The sequence below is a fragment of the Diceros bicornis genome, chromosome 23 (genome assembly GCF_020826845.1).
Source record: "Diceros bicornis minor isolate mBicDic1 chromosome 23, mDicBic1.mat.cur, whole genome shotgun sequence".
NCBI classification, from domain to species: domain Eukaryota; kingdom Metazoa; phylum Chordata; class Mammalia; order Perissodactyla; family Rhinocerotidae; genus Diceros; species Diceros bicornis.
The window spans coordinates 55451582-55476712 of record NC_080762.1 but is presented as its reverse complement, the minus strand read 5'-3'; the positions used below and the strand labels follow the sequence as shown (position 1 = coordinate 55476712).

General features: G+C 36.2%; 1 protein-coding gene across 1 annotated transcript in view; it reads right to left on the bottom strand.

The window, feature by feature from the left end:
- Positions 1–6185: 6185 nt before the first annotated feature.
- The window catches only part of TMEM30A (transmembrane protein 30A), a 30809-nt gene continuing 11863 nt past the window's right edge, over positions 6186–25131 (bottom strand). The window contains exons 2-7 of the mRNA XM_058566762.1: positions 20350–20457; positions 18000–18107; positions 13935–14022; positions 12746–12889; positions 11617–11823; positions 6186–8894 (exon numbers count right to left, since the gene is read on the bottom strand). Coding sequence (XP_058422745.1) covers positions 8701–8894; positions 11617–11823; positions 12746–12889; positions 13935–14022; positions 18000–18107; positions 20350–20457 — 849 coding nt within the window. The 3' untranslated portion in view covers positions 6186–8700. The remainder of the gene's footprint in view (positions 8895–11616; positions 11824–12745; positions 12890–13934; positions 14023–17999; positions 18108–20349; positions 20458–25131) is intronic.

The following is a 25131-nucleotide window of genomic DNA, read 5'->3' as shown; positions in this document are numbered from 1 at the left end:
ACAAGATGACAACCCTTACTTTGATCTTGCCTATAGCATGTATAAATAAAAAGCAAAGGAAAACCAGAATAGAGTTTTGTGTAATTGGGATATGTGTATTTTAATTTTGGAACTATGCTTCCAGTTTTACAAAAACAATAGAGTAGAACAGCTTCATTGAAGTTTAATGTATAAAAATTGCTAGTTAGATAAAAGCATTTCAACATAATTCCATATTTTCTTTGATTATTACATAGTTAAGAATTGAGAAACACTTGGTTGTCTCTTAATTGCTCTATTTTATTAAATAATTTATTTAATTGCAAGAGTGTCTTTTTCATCAGTAAAGAGATGGGACTAATTTACCTCTGGCTCTAAAATCCTTATGTATGAAAAATACTTTCATAAAACATAAGAATATGAGTTCACTCCTTGTTGAACAATAACTTACTGGCTACCTACTATGAATGTAACACACTGCAGAATGCTCAGGGGAAAACTTTTTAAATCCCTGACCTTCTAGAGCATATAATCTAATTAGGAAGATAATATACATACAAGAGTAAATTATGATGCAGACATAAATAATTCTGATAATTGGTATAGCAAAAGTTGCTATGGGAACTTCAAGGAAGGTAGTGGTCATTAGGAATATTTCGAAAAGACTGATTTTAGCAGGGTCCCATAGAATCAGCATAAATGTAAGAGATTAAAAAGCATTTCAGATTTAGGGCAAGAGCATGATTAATAATCTTGATTTAGAATCAAGCATGATCTACTGCAGGAACTGTAAAACAGAGGCCTAGATGGAGTGAAAAGAGAAAAAATGTTGTAGTTAAGAACCTGGAAGTCAGATCCTGAATATACCACTTAATAATGATATGACTGGGCCGGCCCCGTGGCTTAGCAGTTAAGTGTGTGCGCTCCGCTGCTGGCAGCCGGGGTTCGGATCCCGGGTGTGCACCGATGCACCGCTTCTCCGGCCATGCTGAGGCTGCGTCCCACATACAGCAACTAGAAGGATGTGCAGCTATGACATACAACTATCTACTGGGGCTTTGGGGGAAAAAATAAATAAATAAAATTATTAAAAAAAATAATAATGATATGACTGAAGTTGTATAATCTATTTATACCTCAGTTTCTTCATCTGTAAAATGGAAATAGTAGTATCCATCATCATTGGCTGGCTGTGAAGATTAAATGACACAATTCAATAAACGTTAGCTATTATTATGGGAGGAAAAGTTGGGTAAGAAGAAATAGACCAACAGAAGAAGTATCCAGGCACACAGTGTAGCAAATGCAGAGGGAAAGAAGAGGGAGTGAACAGATGTGTTGGGGAGTTGCAATTAGTTTGGTTTGGGCAGACGGACAAATGGAGGGGTGAGGCAACAGTGGACAGGCAGTGAGATTTTAATGATGAGTTTAAATTTTATCCTGAAGGTGACATTTAAAGGTTTAAATGGCAAATTGTGAAGATCAGAACTCTATTTCAAGATCATTCTGGTAGTAGTGAAAGGCTGGACTGGACATGAGTTACTAGGAACAGAGTCCATTTGAAGTCTCTTACAATAATCCAGGGGAGAAAGAAAACCTGAAATAAATCAGCAGCAAAAGAGATGTAGACAAAGGGATGTAGATAAGGGGATGGATTACAGAGCCAACTATGAGGAAGTACCTTCAAAAATCAACAAAATGTATCGATTTATCGGCTTGGGAAATCAGAGAGGAGAGCGAGGTTTCTGGCTTAACTCATATGGTGGTTGGTCATACCACTCACTATATCAAGGAATCTAAGAGAAATCCCAGGTGGTAAGGAATGATTCCTGTTTTGGCCTTATTAAGTTTGAGAAATCCAAGGATAATCCAAAAAGAGATCTATAAGTGAACAACGTAGAGCTCAGGAGAGACGTCAAGGCACGAGAAAAGATAAAGAAGTCAGCATGAAGATGGTAGAAGTGATGAGGAATTTAAGATTCTCAGGGAGTATGTGTGAAGTGAGTGAAGGGCCCAGAACATAACCCCAAAGAATTCCTGACATTTTACATGGTGAGCATACCCGAGGGATATATAAAGGAGACTAAGGAGCAGATAAGCAGGAAGAAAATCAGAAGAGTTATTCACTGCAGCCATATGCTAAGGATGAAGAGGGAAGAAAAATGCCCAACTATCAAATGGAGGACAAAGTTCAACATAAGGGTGAGTTCACTTGATTTGTCAAAAAGGAGTGGGAATTGTTCACTGAGTGCCACTTTTCTATACTTTGTGCTAAATGCTTGTGATCTATCACTTCTTATTCTTCAAAACTAAATCTGTCAAGTGGGTATTAAAATTCACAAGAGCCAGGTGAGCCTGCTTCTAAAACTCATACTCTTTCTGCTGCATCTTAGACGACAGTGAACAGAGTCCAGTGTGATCGTGGGGTAAGAGCCTGGCTGACACTGAAGATGACAATAAAATATAAATGACTCTTTTACAAGCTTTGTTGTGAAAAGGAAGACAACACACTCCAGGGATTATTTTACACCATTGACTGGAATTTGACATATCTTTGTAAATCTATTTTTTCTGTATTTCTGGTCCTTGAAACAAAGTGGCATATGTCTTGACAGTGAAAGTGATGTATGGTGAGTTCAATCTTCCACATTACCCTGGCTGGAAAAGCTCGTGATACACCAACAGACAAGCTCCCATTAATATCACTCAAAGTACATAACAAGATTATCTTTTAAGATTTTTTTAAATGCTACAAAATCACCAAAAGGTGCTTCAAAGTGTTTCTGATTTAAGATAGTGGATTGGCCCCAAGAGTTTGTCTCACTCCAGTAAAATGAAAGAAAAGGAACTGAAAGGGTCTGAGGTGTTGATACACATCACCTCAGCTGAAGTTCAAAGGCATTATGCTGAGTCAAGGAAGCCAGTTTCAAAAGGTTACATATGGTATGATTCCATTTATGACACTCTAGAAGACAAAACTATGGGGACGGAAGAGCCCAGTGGTTGTCTGGGGTTATGGGTGGGGGAAAGGTGACTACGAAGGGATAGTATAAGGGAATTTGGGGGTGATGGTACTGCTCTGTAACCTATGATGATTACACAAATCTACACATGTGAAAACTCACAGAACTGGACACTCCAAGGAACACAGTTTATGTATGATAATCTAAAAACCATTTTTTTTAAAAGACGTGAGCCCAAAAGGATGGAGAGTAGAGAGGAGACAGAAACAGAAGTGATTTCAACAGACTTCCGGAAAACAGAAAGCAGATGGGATATGACTGAGCAGGACAGAGGAAGCTGCAATCTAAAGGGACTGCAAAGGGGGATACTGGTGAGAAGCATACTGACTGGTCCCACAACCCCTGAGAAGCTCAGACTTGGAGGTAAAAGTTACAGCAAAGAGTGGAGTCAAGGGACAGGCCTGAAAATGACTAGGTGAAAATTATGCAACAGAACGGTCAGATCCTCAAGACCTCTTCCCTACCCCTCTCAGCCAAACAAATATAATCTCTCACCTCCATCACTGTCTCCCACAGGTAGAAGACAAAGAATTGTTATTGGAGAAAGTAATGGGAGACAACCAGGTGGAAGGGATACACAGAGGGGCGGGTATAGGGAAATACATGTGAAGTGGAAAACAGAAGGTGAGGTGGAGGACAAGGCAGAAGCAGAGTTAAAAGCAGTAAGAAACAGACCGTCCATCAACCCCTTCCCTTTGCAGAGACTAGAGAATTCTTCCCTAGAGACACTGAACCCTCCCAGAGAAAAGGCCTCCAGCCAAATGACTGGCTCCCTGACAATCATTTCCTAATTCAGTGCTTCTAAAAATTCAGTCCACCTACACTTGCTGACCTGCCTACTATTTATTACTTGTCTAAGCTTTCTATCATGAACAGGAACAAATGATTCACTGAGTGGCACTTCTGAGCAGCACAGTGCTAGCAAGGCCTGTCACCTGTCAAGCACTGCCCACGGACAAAGCTTTCACTCAGTCTTTGGGGTCCATTCACATAGGCCCCACTGCCACAACTAGGCAGAAATACAAAGAAGGCTGCCTACATGAACAAGTGAAAAAACTAAAATTACAAACAGCAACAACAGAAATCAGCGTTAACAGAGCAGGAAAGAAAAGCAAAAATATATATGCATCCATATATAGCCTCAGAAAAATACGATATTTTATCTGTGAACTAAGATTAGTATGTTTTGGAAACAGAATAGAAATAAAGGAAGTCTCAGAAATTAAAATATTTTTAAATATATAAAAAATTCAATAGATAATGTTGTAAGATCAAAATGAAGAAATCTTCCAGAAAGAACAGAGACAATAGCGTTGAAACAACTGAAGCATCAGTCAAGGAAGACTAATATCTGACTAGGATAGGATCAGATTTCTCAAAAGCAACAATGAAAGCTAGAAGCGAGTGGAGCAATGCCTTCAAAACACTGAGGGAAAATTATTTTTAACTTAAAATTGTATATGTAGTCAAACTATCAATGAAATGTGAGAGTGCAGTAAGGACATTTTAGATATGTAAGGACTCAAAATTTGCCTCTCATATACCTCTTCTTAGGAAGCTTTAAGTGTCTTAGGAAGTACTCCAGTAAACAAGAAAGTCAACTAGGAAACAGCAGATCCAACACAGGAGGGTGACAAAAGGAGGCCATGGGTAACGGCTGAGTAGCCAGCAAAGAGAACCACCAGTACAGACAGACTGGCACAGAACAAGCGCAGAGTAGACCTCTCTAGTAAAAACAGAGAATCAGATTATCTGATATTTGAGGACAAAAACCCTTCAAAACTAGTAATGAGAACATGGTGGACCTGAAAGAGAGGTTGAAAAAATTTAAGATAGGTTTCCAGAAAGCTATATGTGTTAAAAATGAGGTGATTATTAATTCCTGGAGAAATAAAATGATGCAAAATGTAATCACGGTGCACTGCTTTGCTCTGCAGTATACATTTTTACAGTCATAATTAAACAACAGCTAATGCGTTTACTAAATATTATAACTATATAATGGGAGAAGAGGAGATATGTGTGTTAGAGAGCTAAATCATCAGGTAACAGTATCAGGAAGATGATAAAGTCTAAAATGGTTAAATCAATAAATACCAAAAGAAGCAACTTTTGGAGTCAAAGTGATTATCTCTAGAAGATAAAAAAAAGTTGGGACAGGGACTACTGTTTTTCATCACAAGGCCTTTAGACGTTTTTTCTTCCCCCGCTGAAGAAGATTCACCCGCAGCTAACATCCACTGCCACTCTTCCTATTTTTACACGTGAGCCGCCACCATAGCATGGCCACTGACAAGCAAGTGGTGTAAGTCTGTGCCCGGGAACCGAACGTGGGCTGCCAAAGCAGAGTGTGCTGAACTCAACCACTAGGCCACCAGGGCTGGCCCTAGACTTTTTTAACTGTGTACACATGTTACTTTGATAAATTTTACAGATATATAAAAGCAAATAAGGTCACCATGGTCTGATTTGATTTTAGACATATTTATTTTGACATTTCAAATGACATTAGGGGAAACATGATTTTTATGTTTATTGAATGGGGCATGGGCTAGAAAGAGGCTCTAAAACACTTTATTAGATCATCCAAACTCTACCACAAACATTTATGCATCAAAATTCTTCTTGAAATTCTTCTTCTTACTCCCTCTACCCTCCCCCAAAATAACCATGTTCACAAAGAACAAAACTTTGCAGCTTAACCAACAAAAGACCATACAATAATTCAAACCATACAAAAAGGCAGTATTTCCATGAAACAGGAGGTGAGCAGGCTGAACAGCATTCATTAACTCTACCTCTCAGCTGCTCCTCTTAGTCTGGCTTTTCATTTCCTGCATGCTCTGCCCACTTCTTATTTTCATCATCCTTGCCTCTCTACCAGTTCTTCATTTTCTATTTACTTGACATTTCCCTTGATCTAATACTACATTTACCCCATCTGCCTATAACTCAGATGACAATGTGATCACTTCCTGGTAAGAACAGATGTTTCTCAGTAATACAGATAAATCCCATAGTTAATGCTGTTGGAGAGATTAATATATACACATATGGCAATCAAATCTAGGCATGGAAATGGTAAAACTTGGACTCATTGACCCTGTGCTAAAATGTAGTGCTAAACATTAGCAACAACACTGGGGCACTGTTATTTCAGCAAGACACTTGAACGTAGCAAAATCAATTTTGTTCATTTTTATTAATACAGAACATACTAACAGAAAGTTATCTTTCAATATAATCAAGGTTACAAATAAACTGTTACTAACCAATAAACAAATAATATTCACTTGACTCTCCTCTCGGTTGAATAATTCTCTACTAGGTAGTTCAGTTATTTTTACCAATTTATTTTTAAACTGACTTATGATTTCAATGAAATTTCTTAGCTTTTACTCACTAAATAACTCCTTCAACTGGGAAACTTCATATATCAAAATACTTCCTGCAAGATAATGCATTCTTCAATGCCTTCTACTTAACCTAGTGGTCTTAAAATGCAGTATGATTCTTTGAAAGTTGAATATGACATCAATGTTTCCAAAAGATGAGCATAGAGCCCATAAGCAGGCACTGTTCTCCCTCCCCTCATGCTCCACAGAGGCCATATCAGCGCTCCCCATTCCTCCTCTTCAGCAACAGGAACCTCTTAGGGGTCAAATGGCAGGAGACAGGGAGGAACTTCAGCCATCAATGTACTTGTAAAATAGATAAAACTCTAAATATATTTGAAGATTCCATCTTCACCACAGATAAGAAAGTGTTGGAAAGGCTCTTCAACTTTTCATTAGCAGCACCTTTGGTCCCCCAGTTAGAAAAGGAGACACAGGATGGCAGTCCTCCTTAAATAGCACAAGCTCAATATGGAAAGACCAGAAAAACCCCTCTCCCCCATGATGGATGCCAGAAAATAAAATGCCATGTGCAAGAGGGTCAATTATCAGAATAAACAGCAATATTCTGAAGGACTGACCAAACAAAGAACATTTTTAGACAAAGACTATGCACTCAGAAATTTCAGGATAATTATACGTTAAGTACCTCATGCAAGTAATATTCTACCAGTTAAAAGTCATTATGAACTACAAGTTATTTTTAACTGAATTTCATGTTATACAAAACTTAAGAAGTGTGGCACATTTCTACTATTAAGCTTTACATTATTTTTTGTTTTAAAAAAAACATGTATTAATCAAAATAGACACATGATCCAAACCTTTTGATTTAAAATATAACTGAAGGAAACCATTACAAACTCTGAATATCAAACGGGCATTCTTCTATACAAACATCTGAGTTATTCGGGTAAAAAAAAAAAAATGCAATTTCAATGCAATTAAGCCACCTCTGATTAAGACATACATTTTCATGCATGTGAAAAAATAAGTTTATATTCAAGAATAAGTTCCATAGCAAACAAATTACAGCATTTATTCAATAGGAATATTAAAATAATTCCAGTTAGAAAATAAAATAACTTCAACCATATATATTATAATTTATCATGTACATACTTCAAAATCTCCAGAATTTAATTAGGAAATTTAAAGAACTTTTTTTTAAAATATGTCTTAGGAAAACCAACCAAAACAATTGGTGCCTTAAAGAAAGAGAATGTGCATACGCATCCATTTTTGACCTATATGCAAAGATTGAATGACATATAGAGGAAATGAAGGTTACTGTTTTCCAAAATTTCTGCAATATAATAGTACTTAAGTCAAAACACTTAAAAGCAAAATAAAAACAGCTTGGGGTCTTTTCAATGCTGAAGCAAATTTCTGAATGTTAAATACCACAAGAATGAAAACAGTCTCCTTTGAACACTTACATCTAGTTTACAGTTGAGGCAGAAGATGAAGGTCTGCCAAGAAGTTTTCCCATTTCACCTATATTCTTTCATCCCTTATGAAGTATAAGCTTCAAGGGAAATGATCACATGTAAAAACATATCAAGTGAGTTGGGGTTCTTGATTGCAACATCTTAACCAAATGGAAAGAGGAATTTTAAATTCTCCTACCTGAGACCTACGTGACCTCTTCAGACACGAGCATTAATTCCTATGTTAGACTAGGTAAGCATATCCTTTGAAATCAAAGCTAAGCTTGACAAAGAACTGTACTGGATAAATTGAATACATGAACCACCTCAACAAAGATGGCACTTTAAGCCTTTACACATGACACATGAAAATGATGAAGTGTTTCATTTAGATTGGTCTTTCTTCATCTTTTCATTAACTCTGAATCTTGAAAGGTTAGCAAGTCACTATACTCACACATCTTGTAATCCCTTTCTTCACACAATAGGCATACGTATACAACATCATATGTCACTATAATATTACCAACACAGCATAAACATTTAAGCAGTAGACGCATTTCACATGGAAGAGGCTCTATGCATCACATGGCCTGTCCTGACAAAAAAGCAAACATCAGAATGCCACTTCAGCAGTTATACTGTTGATATCACCAGTACGGCTAATTTGTTTTATGCTCATCATATATTTTCATAAGTCATCCATATAGAAGAAGAAAAGGACAAAGCCTGTTTAAAAAAGAAAGTTATGTGCCAACTTCAAAAATGACATACTAACCAGACATTAGTTAGTATGACATCAGCATTCGAAAGCTAGGTTGAATAGGACTGGCCTTGATGCACATGCAGTAAATCTGTTTTCAGAATATAAAATTAAATGGTAATGTCAGCAGTATTACTACTGTTTCTGTATTTATGATTAATTACTAGCAGTACAACTCCCAGAAGGAAGGAGATGGATCCAACAGCGATGTAAGCAATCCCCAAAAATGGATTTTTTCCTCCCATCCATGAAATAGTGCTCAAGATCATGCGTTTTCGTCCATCAAAAGAATGTACAGGGTAATCTGAAGAGTGTATAGGAAGACTTTTCCAGGTCTAGTTACTTGATTTTTAAAATACAACTTAAAAAGTTGGCATTTAATTGCTTGTAATTCATTGGTATAATTCTATGATACACAGGCACTTTATTCATATGTTCTGAATCACAAAATAGTTATATAATTATTATCTTGAAGGACTGATTCAGCAAATTAAATGTTAGTAGTAAACGCCAATATAGTTTACAAGCAAAAACAACCAAATTTAAGGATTATATCATTTCTCAGATACTTTTGTTCTCATTACACAGGAGGGGCAAAAGGCCACAAAGAAATGTAATGTGAGAAAATATTTCAGATGAATAGCAATGAAATCTATAGAGGAAGAACAGACTGACAGACCAGGAGAAAATGGAAGAATGAAGGGACTGAGGGTCTCTATGAGCTCAAAGAGCATGTGAAGAGTGTAGTTATGAAAACATGGGAGGACTGTGAGCACAAGGTCAAAAAGCATGATACTGAAGTTTTAACTTGCTGATTTGGAGCAATAATAAAATTCACGGTGTGCCACAGAGTTGATAGCTAAAACAGAGTGGAGGTGAAGGGTGGATTGTTAAAGAGATGTAAGAAATGGGACACCAGTATATTGGATCTACATGGATCTACAGCTATCTACATGGACTAGTTCCAGGATTTTAGCAATAGTTAGGGCAGAGAAGACAGAACTAAATACCTATGTGAAAGGTTTACAACCTTTTCAAAAGCATCTTTTGAATCAAGTGTTAGGCCCCATCTATCTCTCTAGTTTCTGCAACTCTCCATCCCCACAGATAGGCCCTATGACTCCAAATGGCAGCGTCAGCTCTACTAGTTTAACTCAATCCTAACCTGGTGGGAATGATTCTAAGAGCTCTAACTAACCCAGCACTCTGGGAGACAGTATCAAATCACCCATGCTAGTCTCACTCTGTATCCCAACCCTAACAAATGGGCTTCTGCCTTAATTCTAATATCTAGTCCCCACCTTATGTCCAATGTTGATAAATTAACTCTTGATGTTTTGCAGGCCCAAATTCCCGTCTTGTCATTCTTCGTTCGAGATAGCCTGAATCCCTCCTGACAGTTCTCCTCTCAATGCCTGGGATGCAAACTGTCAACTAAGAATTCCTGAGTGCTCCAAAGACTTCCCTTTATTATGCACTAGGCTATACGCTGGTATGCGCCCTTACTCTTTACTAGAGCTTTTGGACGCTGTGACAGAGCTGCCCTTTACTTTGGCTATAGCCTCAGGATAATGTTCTTTCTACCAGCACCTGAACTGGGTCGGTCTGTCCAAACCTGTTCTTATGTGGGCCTAGTTTCAAAAACTTGGTCACTTTCAGTCCATCACTATCTAGTCATATTCAGATGTGTAAGAAACTAAGATCTAAAAGGACCCTTTATTTAAAAATTAGGTCTATTAATTTAACCATTTACTAATCCATTCTAAAACTAAAACTATATACTTATGGCTAATTTGGATTATGAAAAATCAAAAATGCAAAGATCAGCAAACATTTGGGGCTGGCCCGGTGGCGCAAGCGGTTAAGTGTACGCGCTCCGCTGCGGCAGCCCGGGGTTCGCCGGTTTGGATACCAGGCGCACACCGACGCACCACTTGGCAAGCCATGCTGTGGTGGCATCCCATGTAAAGTGGAGGAAGATGGGCATGGATGTTAGCCCAGGGCCAGTCTTCCTCAGCAAAAAGAGGAGGATTGGCAGATGTTAGCTCAGGGCCGATCTTCCTCGCAAAAAAAAAAAAACAGCAAACATTTAAATGCTAATATTTGAGAAACTTTTCATTCATGATACATACAAGCAACGAGCTAGAGATTAAAGCGGTAAAGACTCTGTATAGAACAAAAGGTAGTGCCCAACATTTCCATCTTAGGAAAGGCTCTGCGTCCAGGTTGATATGGACTGGTCTGACTACCTGTGTGAACTAGCTAGGGATGCAGCCTGTAGTGGTGGTTGATGGTAAAGTCATGGCGTTTGGAGTCAACAGTTTGATTACGAACTCCAACTCTTCCACTTAGTACCTGTGTAACCTCAGGTAAGTTACTGAAATGCTCTACGTTCCTCTACTCTTTTCTATAACATTGAGATGATGCCTATCTCATAAGGCTTGAATTAAATAAAATAATGCATGGAAAGTACTTAGCACAATGTTGACATATAGTCAGGATGAAATAAATGATATTTATCAGCACTGAAAATACACCTAAATTATTAATACGGAACAACACAGCTAATGATAAAAATGTTTTGGTACTATGAACAGAGTAATAATTTAAACAATTATGTTGATGTGAACTAACACATCGCTGATTTTTAATATCTAAAAATATATGTTAAAACAGCCTAGCACCACCAACACTTATTTAGTATTAGGTACACTCACTGGCCTTTGCATTAAGCTCAATTACAATCTCGCTTGTAAAAATATCTACTTATTAATAAATCTGGCACCTACATTTTAAATGTTTTTACCAAATAATATGCTTGAACCCTAGTACAAAGTATATAAAAATTTAAGACATTTCCAGAAAATATAAATTAAAAGATACTTTCTCTCATATACACACATATGCTTAAAAAAGTGCAGAGATCAAAACTAAAACACAAAGTAGCATGCCACATAACTGAGATAAGGTTGGACTACACTCCTTTCAAATTCTATGAATCTGTACACATGGCCAAAAAAGGATACTGTATGTGATATTCAAATAGTATCGTCCAGCTGGTAATGTTGGATGTAAATCATTTTTCCGCTCTATAAGACGATATAACTTACGAAAAGTAGGTAATGCTGCAGTACGCATCCAAACAATAAAATCCTCATTTATGAACCCATTATTATCTGATTCAGAATCCAGCCTGTACACCGGTTTAACCCAGTTTACTGGCTTTGTTGTACCTTAAAAAGGAAGAGGAAGGGGAAGGGGGAGACAAAATATTCAATTCTATTAAGAGTTTCACTGAAAATTCACACTCTAATAAAACAAAGATATACAACACACAATCTGGATATTTTTCTTATTTTCAAAGGTATAAATATATTCTTAAAATCTAAGGAAGTCTTAAAATCTAGAGAGAAACCAATTCCTCATGTAACACCTTAACAAATAATTACAAAGATTTGATTGATATCTCAATTAAGAGAATACTAAAAGTAGGCTATTAAGTACATACCAAAAGGTAGATGACTTAATGCAAAGATATAATAGTAAGAAACATTACATTTTAAATTAAGGAGGCATAAAAACAAAAATAAATTTGGACTTATAATTATAACAAATAATTGAGGCTTGTTTAAAGGAAACTTTGCCACAGTTTTAAAAGATTACAGCTGTTGGGGCCAGCCCAGTGGCATAGTGGTTAAGTTCAGTGCGCTCCGCTTCAGCAGCCTAGGGTTCATGGGTTGAGATCCCAGATGAGGACGTACGCCACTCATCAAACCATGGTGTGGCAGCGACCCACATACAAAAAAATAGAGGAAGGCTGCAGAGATGTTAGCTCAGGGCCAGTCTTCCTCAAGCAAAAAGAGGAGGACTGGCCACAGGTGTTAGCTCAGGGCCAATCTTCCTCATCAAAAAAGAAAAAAATTATAGCTGGAAGGTTATAAGAAAATAGTAGAGAAATTCAAGATTAAAAGTATAATTTCCTTTAGAATTTTAGTACATTAGAACATACTACATATTTTATTTAATGTGGTATGAAGAAAAGTTGTTGTTTTTAAAAAAGCATGAACTTAAGATTCTGAAGATAGAAAATGTTAGGTTCTTCATTAAAACTCCTAGCTCATATTATGTTTTAAAGGGATATTCATAATATTTTACCTTTGAATAGTTCTTCTAGGGGTTCTCCTCCAGGAGGATTTCTGAATTTCACATTTTTATCTGTCCACCAAGCAATACCTTTCTTTTTCAAAGGAATAAGCGTAGGATAAGATTCATTGCCAATCAGAAACAATTCTAATGTATCTAAACACAAGAAAAGGAAGACATTGCTAAACATCTATTGAAAATTCATAGTACCTGCTTTACTCTGAGAAATGAGGATCTGGTATTTGCTCCCAATAGTGATTGTAACAGTGTAGGCATGTGATGTACATTTGCTCTTGATTATTTATATGTGAATTAAGTATGGTAACTTTATAGTCCTATATGGACTTCTTTTCCCTCAATGCAGTTCTAGGTTACTTTCCTATATGGCTAGCTAATATGTGATAAGGCCAAATAAACAATTATTAACCAACATTAATCAAACATTAACCCAAACAAAACAATCTTCAAGGTAAATCTACCTCTCCTCCTTTCCTTGGAAAAATGCATTCCTAAATAGCTTCTGGCTTATCCATTGCTCTATCTGTGCTGTCCAATACAGTAGCCACGGCTACAGAGTCCTTGTAATTCTGGCTAGTCCAAATGAATATGTTTTGTAAGTGTATAATATACATCATAAATCAAAGATTTAATACAAAGAAAAGAATATAAAATACCCATTAATAAGTTTTATATCCTAAATATCATTTATATGCCAAAATGAAATTTGGGGCATACTGGGTTCAATAAAATATATTACTAAAATTAATTTCACTTGTTTCTTTTTATTGTTTTTAATGCAACTACTAAAAACTTAAAATTACATACATGTCTCACATTTATGGTTCATATTATATTTATATCAGACAGGGCTGCTCTAAATGATCAACTGTAGCTTCTTCTTAATGATATAAATATTTGAAGTTGGTGGGAAAGCCTAGCTTTCATTTTATCATGTATGAAATAAAAAGGTTAGCAGAATATCTCTGCTTCTTTCTTCCCAGAGACAGAAATTCATTCTTAAAATACAAGAATTCTCAAAAGAAAATCACAAAGCATTATAATACCCTACTGAATAACTAATTGATATATTTATCTTAGAGTTGTTGAATTTCTCAATCTCATTCATGTTTACTAGATTATCGAATCTGTAATAAGATTATACAAGTTTTTCTAATTATATATGTCTATATCTATACCATACCATTAAACATGCTGTTGGCAATTGCTCCACAAGGAGCAATTGGTTTGTCTTCATTGCTTCGATAAGGCTCACATTCCTTACTGGGATTCTGATGTTTAGAAGGAAAAGAAGAGAGAAATTATTACCCAGGCTTCTGAGAGAACTATGAGCTAGCCCTAATTACTGATTAAAAATTCAATCCTTAAACAATAAAATAAAATTTTTTTAAAAATTCAATCTCTACATGATTCTCACTTGCAATGCACACAAAACGAGTCTGTATTGTAAACAGACTATAAATAACACCACATTTAAATACCCAAAATATATTCCTTAACATTACTGAATTACCTTTTTAATGTAACCTTTCTTTGCATATACTTTGTCATATAGGCATATATCAAATTGACATTTTTCTTATTTTCATATCAACACAGAAATCATAACCACAAAGAGTTTTCTTTTTTCTGCCCAAGAAAAATTAAGAAGCAGTCTATTGTCAATCCAGTTGTGACATAAAGGAATCTTAACCTGGAAGTAACGAGACTGGAGGTTCTCGCTCCAGCTATCTACTGTCTGACTTTGGGCAAGTCCCTTGATTTATCCGGGCCTCACATATAAAATGAACATGTTCAACTAGATAATCTCAGGTTTTGTAATTCTGGGTTAAATCCCATTTCAAAGGAAGGAAGGAAGGAGAGGAGGAACAAAGGAAGAAAGGAAGGAAGGGGGTCTAATGTAATACAGATTCCTAGAATATACCAATCTTCTTTAAATTGTGCAGCCAGGTACAAGGAAAAAGAAAATGATGACAAGACAAAGAGCACTTGCCTGTCCTCCAGATTTGGTTTTGACTTAGTCCCTACTGAAGGGAGGGGACTAAGGAGATGCAGCAGCTGCAGGGCTCAACTAGAGATTCTATCAAGCCTGAGATTAGGCGTATGTCCGAGTTGTTCTGGGACTCCAAGGCAACATTAAGCCATGTCTCAAAACACATAAACAGACCAAGATATTCTAAATTTGAAATTAACTAGACCTAGTTAGGCCTCACAGGGCTATTCCCTTCCCAACCAACCTTGATTTATATTTACAGTCTCTATGGCTAGACTGGAAACAAAACTGCATGAGTGAAAAGGACAGGAGAAAGCTAAGGAAACATGCAGCAGGGATCTCATAAACTCTTTAATATTTGACTTCTCAGCTTTTTGGTCCCTAAGCCATCTAGATTTATCAAGTTAGTATTCTGAGACCACGAAGATAGACAATATAAGTTAGTACTCTGAGACCATGAAGATAGACAATATATAACTGGCTTATTAGAATCTTTGATGAAAATTGTGATTCCAAAAAAAAGATTATTAAATGTAAATAAACATTCAGTAGGCCAAATATATTCTAGCCACGAAATTCTTAAGGAAGTTTTAAAAGAAAATACCATTTACTATCTATGTGTCAGGTACCAAACTAAGCAACCCTAGGTACTTTGTAGTAACTGGCTTATTAGGTAAGCCATTTAACGAGTACCTAATATGTACTACATACCATGCAAGGTGCTATAAACAGAAAAATGAAAAAAATATAAGTCCCTGCTTCTAAGCGGCTCACAATATAATAGAGGAACAGACCCATATACAACCAACTATAAGAGCCATGATAAAGGTGTATATATTCATTCAACCTATATTTATTAAATGCCTACCACGTTCTAGGCAATGGCTAGGCGCTTGGTATACGGTGATTAAAGAAAGTCATGCTCCCTGCCCTCATGAGCTTACAGTTAGGAAGACAGAAGATAAATAAGTAAACAAATATATAATTGCAAATTGCAATAAGTGTTATGAAAATGCTATGCAAGTAATCAATGCGGGGAGGGTAGGAGGAGCTACTTTAGAATCTATGAGAAGGAAAAGTTTGTCTCTAGTGGTAGTATCATATAAATTAAGACCTAAAGAAGAGTAGGAGACAGCCATCTGAAAAGCATGCAGAAAAAGAGTTTTAAGCAGGGAGAACAGTACATGCCACTGAGAAAGAACATGATATTTCTGAGAAGGTAAACGGTGAATGTAGTCAGAGCATAGAATAAGGAGAATGACATAAAAGACTGGAGAGTCATGCATAGCTCAGATCATCCTGAGATTTTACTCCAAGTGCTAGTAAACTGTTGAAAGATTTTAAGCAGAGAAGTGGTATTAATACTTTTTTAAAGATCACTATAGCAGCTATGTAGAAAATGGCCTGGAAAGGAAGGGCAAGAATGGATGATGTGGGGAGACAGTTTGTTAAGCAAAGTGAGAAGGGACTTGGAACAGGGTATGAATGAAGTAAATACGTAAAGAAGCTATTCTGCATCAAAGGCACTAAAGAAAACAGCAGGCCTTGAAACCGAGAGGATTCCAGGGAAAAGAGTAAAAACTGCATCCTAGGCAAATAAAATGTAAATGCCAAAAAGGCAGATTACTTGTGTCACCAGGCATGGTCAGGGAGTAGCATACATGGCCCAGGGCAGCCAGCCCAAAGGCACATTAAAAATAGAGCATAAAACAATGAGGCTGGAGTGGTTGGTTGATATCATTTTGTGAAGGGCCTTACACACAATGTTAAGTAACTTGGACTTTAATCTGTCCATTTTTAAAATCTTTAAGATTTCTGAAAGTCATCTGGTCTTAAAAATCACATTTTGGTCTAGTCCAGAGATTAATAAATGACAGCCTGCAGGCCAAATCCAGCTTACCACCTGTTTTTGTAAATTAAGTTTCATCAGAACACAGCTACGTCTATTAATTTAAATATTGTCTACAGCTGCTTGCACTCTACAACGGCAGAGGTGAGCAGCTGCAACAGAGACTACATGACCCACAAAGCCGAGAATATTTACTATTTAGTCCTTTATAGAAAAAATTCATCAATCTTTAGTCTAGTCAACATGTGCTTGCAGTTTGTAAGAAAAGAACCCATCTCAGCTTCTTTTCCCCTCAGTGAAGACAGCATGTATCTAAATAAAAGAATTGTAAAATCAACCATCACTTCCAGGTCTTTGAACCCACCCAATCTACGATCCCAATCAATAAATTCAAAAAGGTCTGAGGAATTTATTTGGTGTGTCTCACAGGACATCACGTTCTCTGGATGTGAGTCCTAAAAATTAGATCCCACAGAGTAAACACTACATGGATTGCAAAAATTGCAGACCTAACCAGAATCTTTAAATAGACTTGTTATTTCTTAAGATCCCAAACATCAAGACTAGCAAAAAAACCAATAAGGATAACCTAGGGCAGCTATAATGCTTACCAGGACCATTCTGGTCACATTATGGTCCTAAATTGCATTCTAAGAGATACACGGTTTCTAAGAGATCCTAAACTGCTCAGGGACTTTGAAGGTTTGCTGCATTGGTATCAATAACATAAAATACTTGGGCACCAACCACTACTACGGAAAGCTGAACAATAGTCAGGAAACTAAGATCCTCTAGTCCACAGATTCCCAAACCAGGCTGGGCATCAGAAGGGAAGCTTGTTGAAAACAGGTATTTTAAAGTTCTGCTCCTGTAGACAATGACATATTAGACTTAGAAGAATTGTGGAATCTATATTTTCAAAAAGCTCCTCAGACAGTTTTTCAGTCACTCACCCTTTAGACTTAATTATTACTCAGGCTTCCCACAAGTTAAAAAATGGAGAGCATACATGTTTGACTCTAAAACACAATCTCAAAAATTAAAAGTAGCTTATTTACATACTCCTACTTAGTATAATAATGAACAAACCCAAACAGAACAAATTATATGCCCAGAATGCAAGACTCATCAAAATGCCATTACAAACCGATTAATAAAGCAAAAATCCCAATGACACTACTAGAAACAAGGAGGTAGTAATGGTCCTCTGGTTGTAAAGAAATCATTAATCTGTGCAAATTCCAGCGACAAAAAGTTTTCAACTAAAAACCCTCACTAAACAACTATAAACAACAAGTAACACTTTAATTTCATCCTAACATTATCAAATCGAACATTTCTAACTGAACAATTACCACACGTTATTTCATAGATACCACATTTTCATTTTCCATCATCTTACTTACAAGTAAAGCACTAGGATCTCCATTTAGTTGACTATCATCTCGAGATTTCACATAACGACGATGGTTTTGATAGAAATTAGACAGTCCATAATACATAAACACATTGCCCTAGAGAAACAGAAAGCGAAAAATTTTTCATATAAAACTGTTGAGTACAAACTTGTTTCAAGCATACATAAAAGCTATGTAATTTGGACTTACTAGTTTAGAAATTGTGATAACCTAAAACAGGCACTAGGGTGAATTCTACCAGTATTTAGCAATCTAAAATGGTACAAATTGTAAATAAGGTTAAAGAAGGTATGTTACAAAAATCCAAGAGTAAACTTTGAAAATATCCTTAAAGACTTCAAAGAAGTACTATTTACATTAAAAAACAAAACAAAACAAAAATCCTCAAGGAATCTATTAGCCTATTCTGATCTACTTTCAATTTAAAATTTTCTCTAATTCAGATTGATCTTCACCCAATAAGCATCAACTTTTCAAAGGGATAATGGTCAAACTTTCATTTATTGCCCAAGTAAATTCTGAACTTGAATTTGGACATAATACATTTCTCAATAGGAAACTATACAATACTAGTAATTAATAAATTAACAGTAAAGTATCTAAGATAATGAGTCACTTCATAATAATCAAGAAAAGTAATGTATTCAGTGGAGACAACTTTGAAATAACTTGGGAAAGAAGGGTAACCTACATACACTATAAGTATTTAGAAGATGCTATGAAGCCATCTTGAATGACTAAGATTTTTAGAGGCAGCAAAACATTAAGCTATTTTCTCCTTTCTGGTTGCTACCTCTATTGTCTATAATTTTATCCTCAATTAAACAGAATTCAGAAAAAAAGAATTTAATAACACTTTATGTATGCTTTATTTGATTTGCTATTTTCATATAACAATCATTTATTTAAAATTTGATTTTCAGATGTCAAATTATGCAAACTTTCCCATTCTATATAAAGAAAATGTTTACATGGAAACCTTTTATTTATTTATTTATTTATTTATTTATTTATTTATTTGTGGTTATCAAAATTGTATCACAGAAACAGACAAAGAATATGCTTTAAAAAACAGTATCATCTCAATTAAGAAGCAGTAGAGTCAACTTACAAACTAGAAAAAGATGCTTTCAGTGAATACTGAGACAAAATAACTTACTTGTTCTCTGAAAAGGCTTTAGTCCAATTCAAAGTTTGGGCTTGTGAAGGAACACAGAGCCCGCAAAGAATGGATCTGAGGATGATCACCTTTGCAGAAGAGAAGTTGTGAAATAAGTGTTTTGAATGGGGGAGGAAACTAACGGAGCTTCTCAATGATTACAAGTTTCTTTCATTTCTTTAATTCTGCCTGTTCTGACAAAAGCAGAACTTAATGTATCTTTAAAGTTTGTCCATAACTTTGAAAAAGAATAGAATTTTTATTAAGGTGTTTTAAATTTATATCTGCTGAAACAAAGTAAAATAATTAAATTTCTGTCTTTCCTCAAATTTATTTTCATGTTTTTCAAAAGGCAGCGTTCCTGTCCTTCACCTCAGTGCAGGAGCACCTTCAACCACTAGATGGCAACCACCTACCAGGGACTACAAAAGCCATCACTACCTTTAAGAAAATTTACAGTGTAGAAAAATCTAAAGTTAGCATGTACTGAAGCAGTTTTGCTCCCTGAAGAATAAACAATTTTTTTAAGCTCAATTTTCAGGTAAAAGAGAGCACAAACTGGTCTTGCCATGCCTATTGTGAATCTTTATGTCCTTTAGCATTTGCTCAGTTCCCAAGAACGACAGATAAGGGTGAATGCACAAAGCACACAGATAGACCACACACACACACACACACACACACAGATGGTGTTCTAACCACTTATCAAGACATAAAAGATGAATAAGGTTTCACTAATGTTTGCGTTTATAATGCTTCATATCTGATAGAAAAATAACACAATTCAACGATGGGTGAATTAGTATTTATTTTCTAAAGTAAAACTTGTTTTAGCATTAAAAGAGGCAAAACAATTTGAGCAATAATTTTTAAAATACAAATAGATGTAAACTTGATACAAAATTGATTTGGAGTTATAACATTTTCCAGTGAAAGGATAAAATATGATGTTTTAAATTTACTTTATAAAGTACTAAACTATTTAAATACTACATGTATTTAATTACCAGACAGCATTATGCAATAGCCAAACAAAACAATCTTCCTCAAAAGCGTGTATAGACTCCAGTAAATTAGTTACTTCTCTACAAAAAGAAAATAAGTAGTAAAAAAAAATTTAACACATATCAGTATTTTCAAAAGCATGGCTTTTCTAACACATTACTTGGGAATACAGACCTCAAATGACTGTTCCAGTGTGAAGTTAATGGTACAAACACAAGGTGTCACATCCGGAGACAAACATTTACTGCAGGGACTGGAAGGGTCTGTTCCAGTATAATCAATCTGCAAGAGAAAAATATAACTAAGCACTTCCTCGGAAAGTGGATACACTCTGAATAACTTGCTAGTAGAGGGAAAAAATGAGTCCAATGAAGCAATCTGTAGCACAGAAAAAAATCTGGTTTTAAGGTCATCTGTTTATTTTTATAGTGTGAAGTAGTAAAAACTGGAAAGGGTCCTACGTTATTCCACTGGCTCATCTTTCTAAGTAATGTCCTCTCTCCTTTTTACCAAAAGAATCAGATTTATGCATAAAAGCATAAAGATAAAGTTCAAACTGCATGATGTATAAAGATTTAAATGGCTATAAAGTCTAAACAATTAAAGCACCCAATACAAAGATCAGTAAATCAGTTATTGCTCTTAAATCTTCCAGTCTGAAATACTTTTCAGTCATCTCAGCTTTCCACGGTACATTTTCAAATTTAAAAAAAAAAAAAAACACAAAAAACAATAGGTTTCTCAAGGGCTACCATTTTTTTAAAACCTGGTGTTGAATAATAATTTGTCTTGTCTTTGTCTTGGGTTCCTGGCAGGAAACTTCTAAAACCCTTGACATTTCCCTGGTGATAGAAGTGTATTTATTTTTGATAAGGCCCTTGATTCACACTAGAGTTTACGATAACAAGATGGCTCAGGATGGGGGTGGGTCACCAGAAAGACTAGATGTGAATAGAGACTTTGGTTTAGCCCAACCTCTGGGGAAAGAGGGAAGGCTGGAAATTCAGTTCAATCATGCGGCCAATGTTTAATCAATCATGCCCACATCCTGAAATCACAACAAAAACTCGGGAGACTGAAGCACAGCGGAGCTTCCTGGTTGGTTAACACATTGATGGGCCAGGGGAGTGATGTGTCCTGACTCTACAGGGAAAGGGCACAAAGCTCTGCAGTCAGGACCCTCCCAGACCTCGCCTTATGCGTCTCTTCATGTAGCTGGTTCTAATTTATATTGTTTCTAATAAAATTGTAAGTACAGCCTTTTCCTGAGTTCTGTGAATCATTCCAGCAAATTATTGAACCTGACAGGGGTCACAGGAACCCCCTGGATTTATAGACAGTTCGTCAGAAGTGCAGGTAGCCTGGAGACCACTGAACTTGCAACTGGCATCTGAAGCAAAGGCATTCTTGAGAGGGTGGGGTCTTGGGAACTGCCCGGATTTGTAGCTAGCTGGTCAGGAGTGGGGGTACCTGACTTGTAGCTGGTGTCTGAAGTGGTGGCGGTCTTGCTGGGGATCATGCCCTTATACCTGGGGAGTCTGACACTAACTCAGGGTGGTTAGTGCCAGAACTGAATTGCAGTACACAAGCTAGTGCCAGAAGACCTGGCCTGATAGCTAAAATAAGAGCCTTTTTTTCCATTATAAGAATTTTTTTTAATAGATTTTATTTTGTAGAGCAGTTTTAGGTTCACAGCAAAACTGAGTGGAAAGTACAGAGATCTCATATACTTCCTGCCCTCACACATACACAACCTCCCCAATTATCAGTATCCCCCACCAGAGTGGTACTTTTGTTATAATTGAGGATTCTACACTGACACATCATTATCACCCAAAGGCCATAGGTTACATTAAGATTCACTCTTGATGTTGTACATTCCACAGGTTTTGACAAATGTATAATGATATGTATACATCATCATAGTATCACACAGAATAGTTTGACTGCCTTAAAAATCCTCCGTACTCTGTCTATTCATCCCTCCTTTCCCCCCAACCCCTGGCAACCACTGATCTATTTACTGTTTCTGTAGTTTTGCCTTTTCCAGAATGTCACTGAGTTGGAATCATCCAGTATATAGCCTTTTTGGATTGGCCTCTTTCACTTAGTGAGATGCATTGAAGGCTCCTCCATGTCTTTTCATGGCTTGATAGCACATTTCTTTTTAGCACTGAACATTATTCCATTTTCTGGATGTACCACAGATTATTTATCCATGCGTCTACTACAGGACATCTTGGTTGCTTCCAAGTTTTGGCAGTTATGAATAAAGCTGCTATAAACATCTGTATGCAGGTTTTTGTGTGGACATAGGTTTTCAGCCCTTTTGGGCAAGGAATTGGAATGCTGGATTGTATGGTAAGAGTATGTTTCGTTTTCTAAGAGATTGCCAAACTGTCTTCCAAAGTGGCTATGCCATTTTGCATTCCCACCAGCAATGAATGAGTGCTCCACATCTTTGCCAGCATGTAGTGTTGTCAAAGTGTTTTGGATTTGTCACCATTCTAATAGGTGTGTAGTGGTATCTTACTGTTGTTTTAATTTGCAATTCCCTAATGATAATGATGATAAGCATCTTTCATATGCAAGTCAGGTACCCCCACTTCCTTGCCATCTGTATATTACAGACTAAATGTTCGTGTCCTCCTAAAACTCATATGTTTAAGCCCTAATTCCCAACGTGATGGTATTCCGAGGTGTGGCCTTTGGAAAGGTAATCAGGTTTAGATGAGTTCATGAAGGTAGAGCCCTCATGATGGGATTAATGCCCCTAATAAAAGAAGAGAGACCAAAGCTCTTTCTCTCTCTCATGGTGAGGACACAGCAAGAAGGTGGCCATCTGTAAGCCAGGAAGAGGGTCCTCACTAGGAACTAAATCTTGGACTTCCCCACCTCAAGCACTGTGAGAAATGACTATCTGTTGTTTAAGCCAATTAGTTTATGGTATTTTGTTATAGAAGCCCAAGCCGAAGAAGATATTGTATATTTTCTTTGGTGAAGTGTCTGTTCAGGTCTTTTGTCCATTTTTTAATCAGGTTGTTCATTTTCTTACTGCTGAGTATTAAGAGTTCCTTGCCCTTTATCAGATATGTCTTTTTAAAATATTTTCTCCCATTCTGTGGCTTATCTTCTCACTCTCTTGATAAGAATCTTATGATGAATAGCTCTAATTAATTATCTTTACCTTAACAAAGTAAAAAAAATTAGCCATCTAATCTTTATTTCTAAACCTGAACATTTAATCTTTATGTGTGGATGTTCAATTTCTCTTTGTAGTTGAAAAAAAAAGAATAAAATTTGTATATAGAAAATAATCTAATTGCATCTAATTGCAACATCTAATTACTTTTCAAAAACCAAAAAACTACTTAATAAAACTTAGTTTTGTCAAATTCTGATATAATCTATTGAAATGCTCTCTGTCAAAGCATATTTGTTTACTAATGAAACTGTTTAGAGAAAATTTCCATTCATTGCAAATATCTAAGAGAAGCTAGGCACATACCTAAAACAAGCTGGAAACACAGGTCTCCTAAATGAAGAGAGACAAACACAGGTAATTTTTCATTAGACCTCTTGGGCCACAACTTTCTATCCAGGGCCTCTTCATGCACAATATTCCACTTAAAAGCCAAGTTTTATGATTTTGAAGAGATGAAAGAAAAGAGACCATTTAGAAGAGTGAACTATATTTAAAAATTTACATTAAATTTTTTATTTAAAAATTTTGCACATTTTCTCTTTCTTTTTTAAGACTAATTTAAGGATTGAAAAAAAAAAAAAAGTTGCCAGCTGGGCCTACTACCATATTGTATACCTTTGAACAGAAATGTCTCAAATCACTCTCTTTCAAAATAGTTTCTAGAAAAAGTAGGAAAGAAAGACCATCAGTTGTGATTGAGCAAGGATATACATTCTTTATTTAACTGAACAAAAATAATTAATATGATGGAATTGAAATCTAGTATATTAAAACCAAACATTTTATTGGAACCAAGAATAACTGCTGCATATTAAATTATACTTCAACAAAATCAAAAAATAGCTATAACATTTTCATCACAAGCTTTTGATTATAATTTTTAAATTGTACAAAAAATTCCATGTCTCTTGATTCCAGGAAAATCTGAAAGGAATGTTAAAAAAAAATCATTATCATTAACATATTAAGCTTGACCATGATATAAGGTACAAGGTAGATACAAAAGCAATCATATCTTATGCCTAGTCAATATAGTTTACACAGCCCTTTCTATTATACACATATGTCATCTGATCCTCACCAAAATCCTATAATGTTCTCTCTCTTTTACACAGAAAGAACACATTCAGAAACTTGTGCAAGGTCACACAAAGAGCAATAGCTGGTGCTGGGCTAGAACCAACGATTTCTGACTCCAAGCCCAATGTGCTTTCTACTAAACTGTTTACTCAAGAACAGTCAGTCCCCTCCATACCAGCTCAACACAAGGTTGACACAAGGGAAGCCAGATTGTAGAAAAGAAACCATATTGTAACTTTGAACCACCTCTGACTGACTAACTCTGCAGGATATGCACCCTCCAAGAGATCTAACTGCTCCATCGATTTTATGACCCCTGCTGTGCATGTACCTCCCAGCTGCAATAAAACGGTAACTTTATTCTTTTGAGTTCCTTAGGAATGTGATGACCCCAGCACAGAGAGCCTATCTGGTGTGGCACTCCTAGTCTGTTAACACCAGAGGCTGAATATTCCTAACCCCCTCCCCTATAACCCACTGGCCTATATAACTGCTTCAAGATTCTGTGCCCCCCTGGAGATGGTTCTTTAGGACACTAGTCCCCCCATCTTCTGATTTGCCAGCTTATGGCTTAATAAAATGCCCTTTCTCTACTACCATCTTGCCTCTTAATGACTGGCTTTTGTCTTGCGGTGAGCTGATCATGCCCTTTATGCGGTAACACCCTTGCC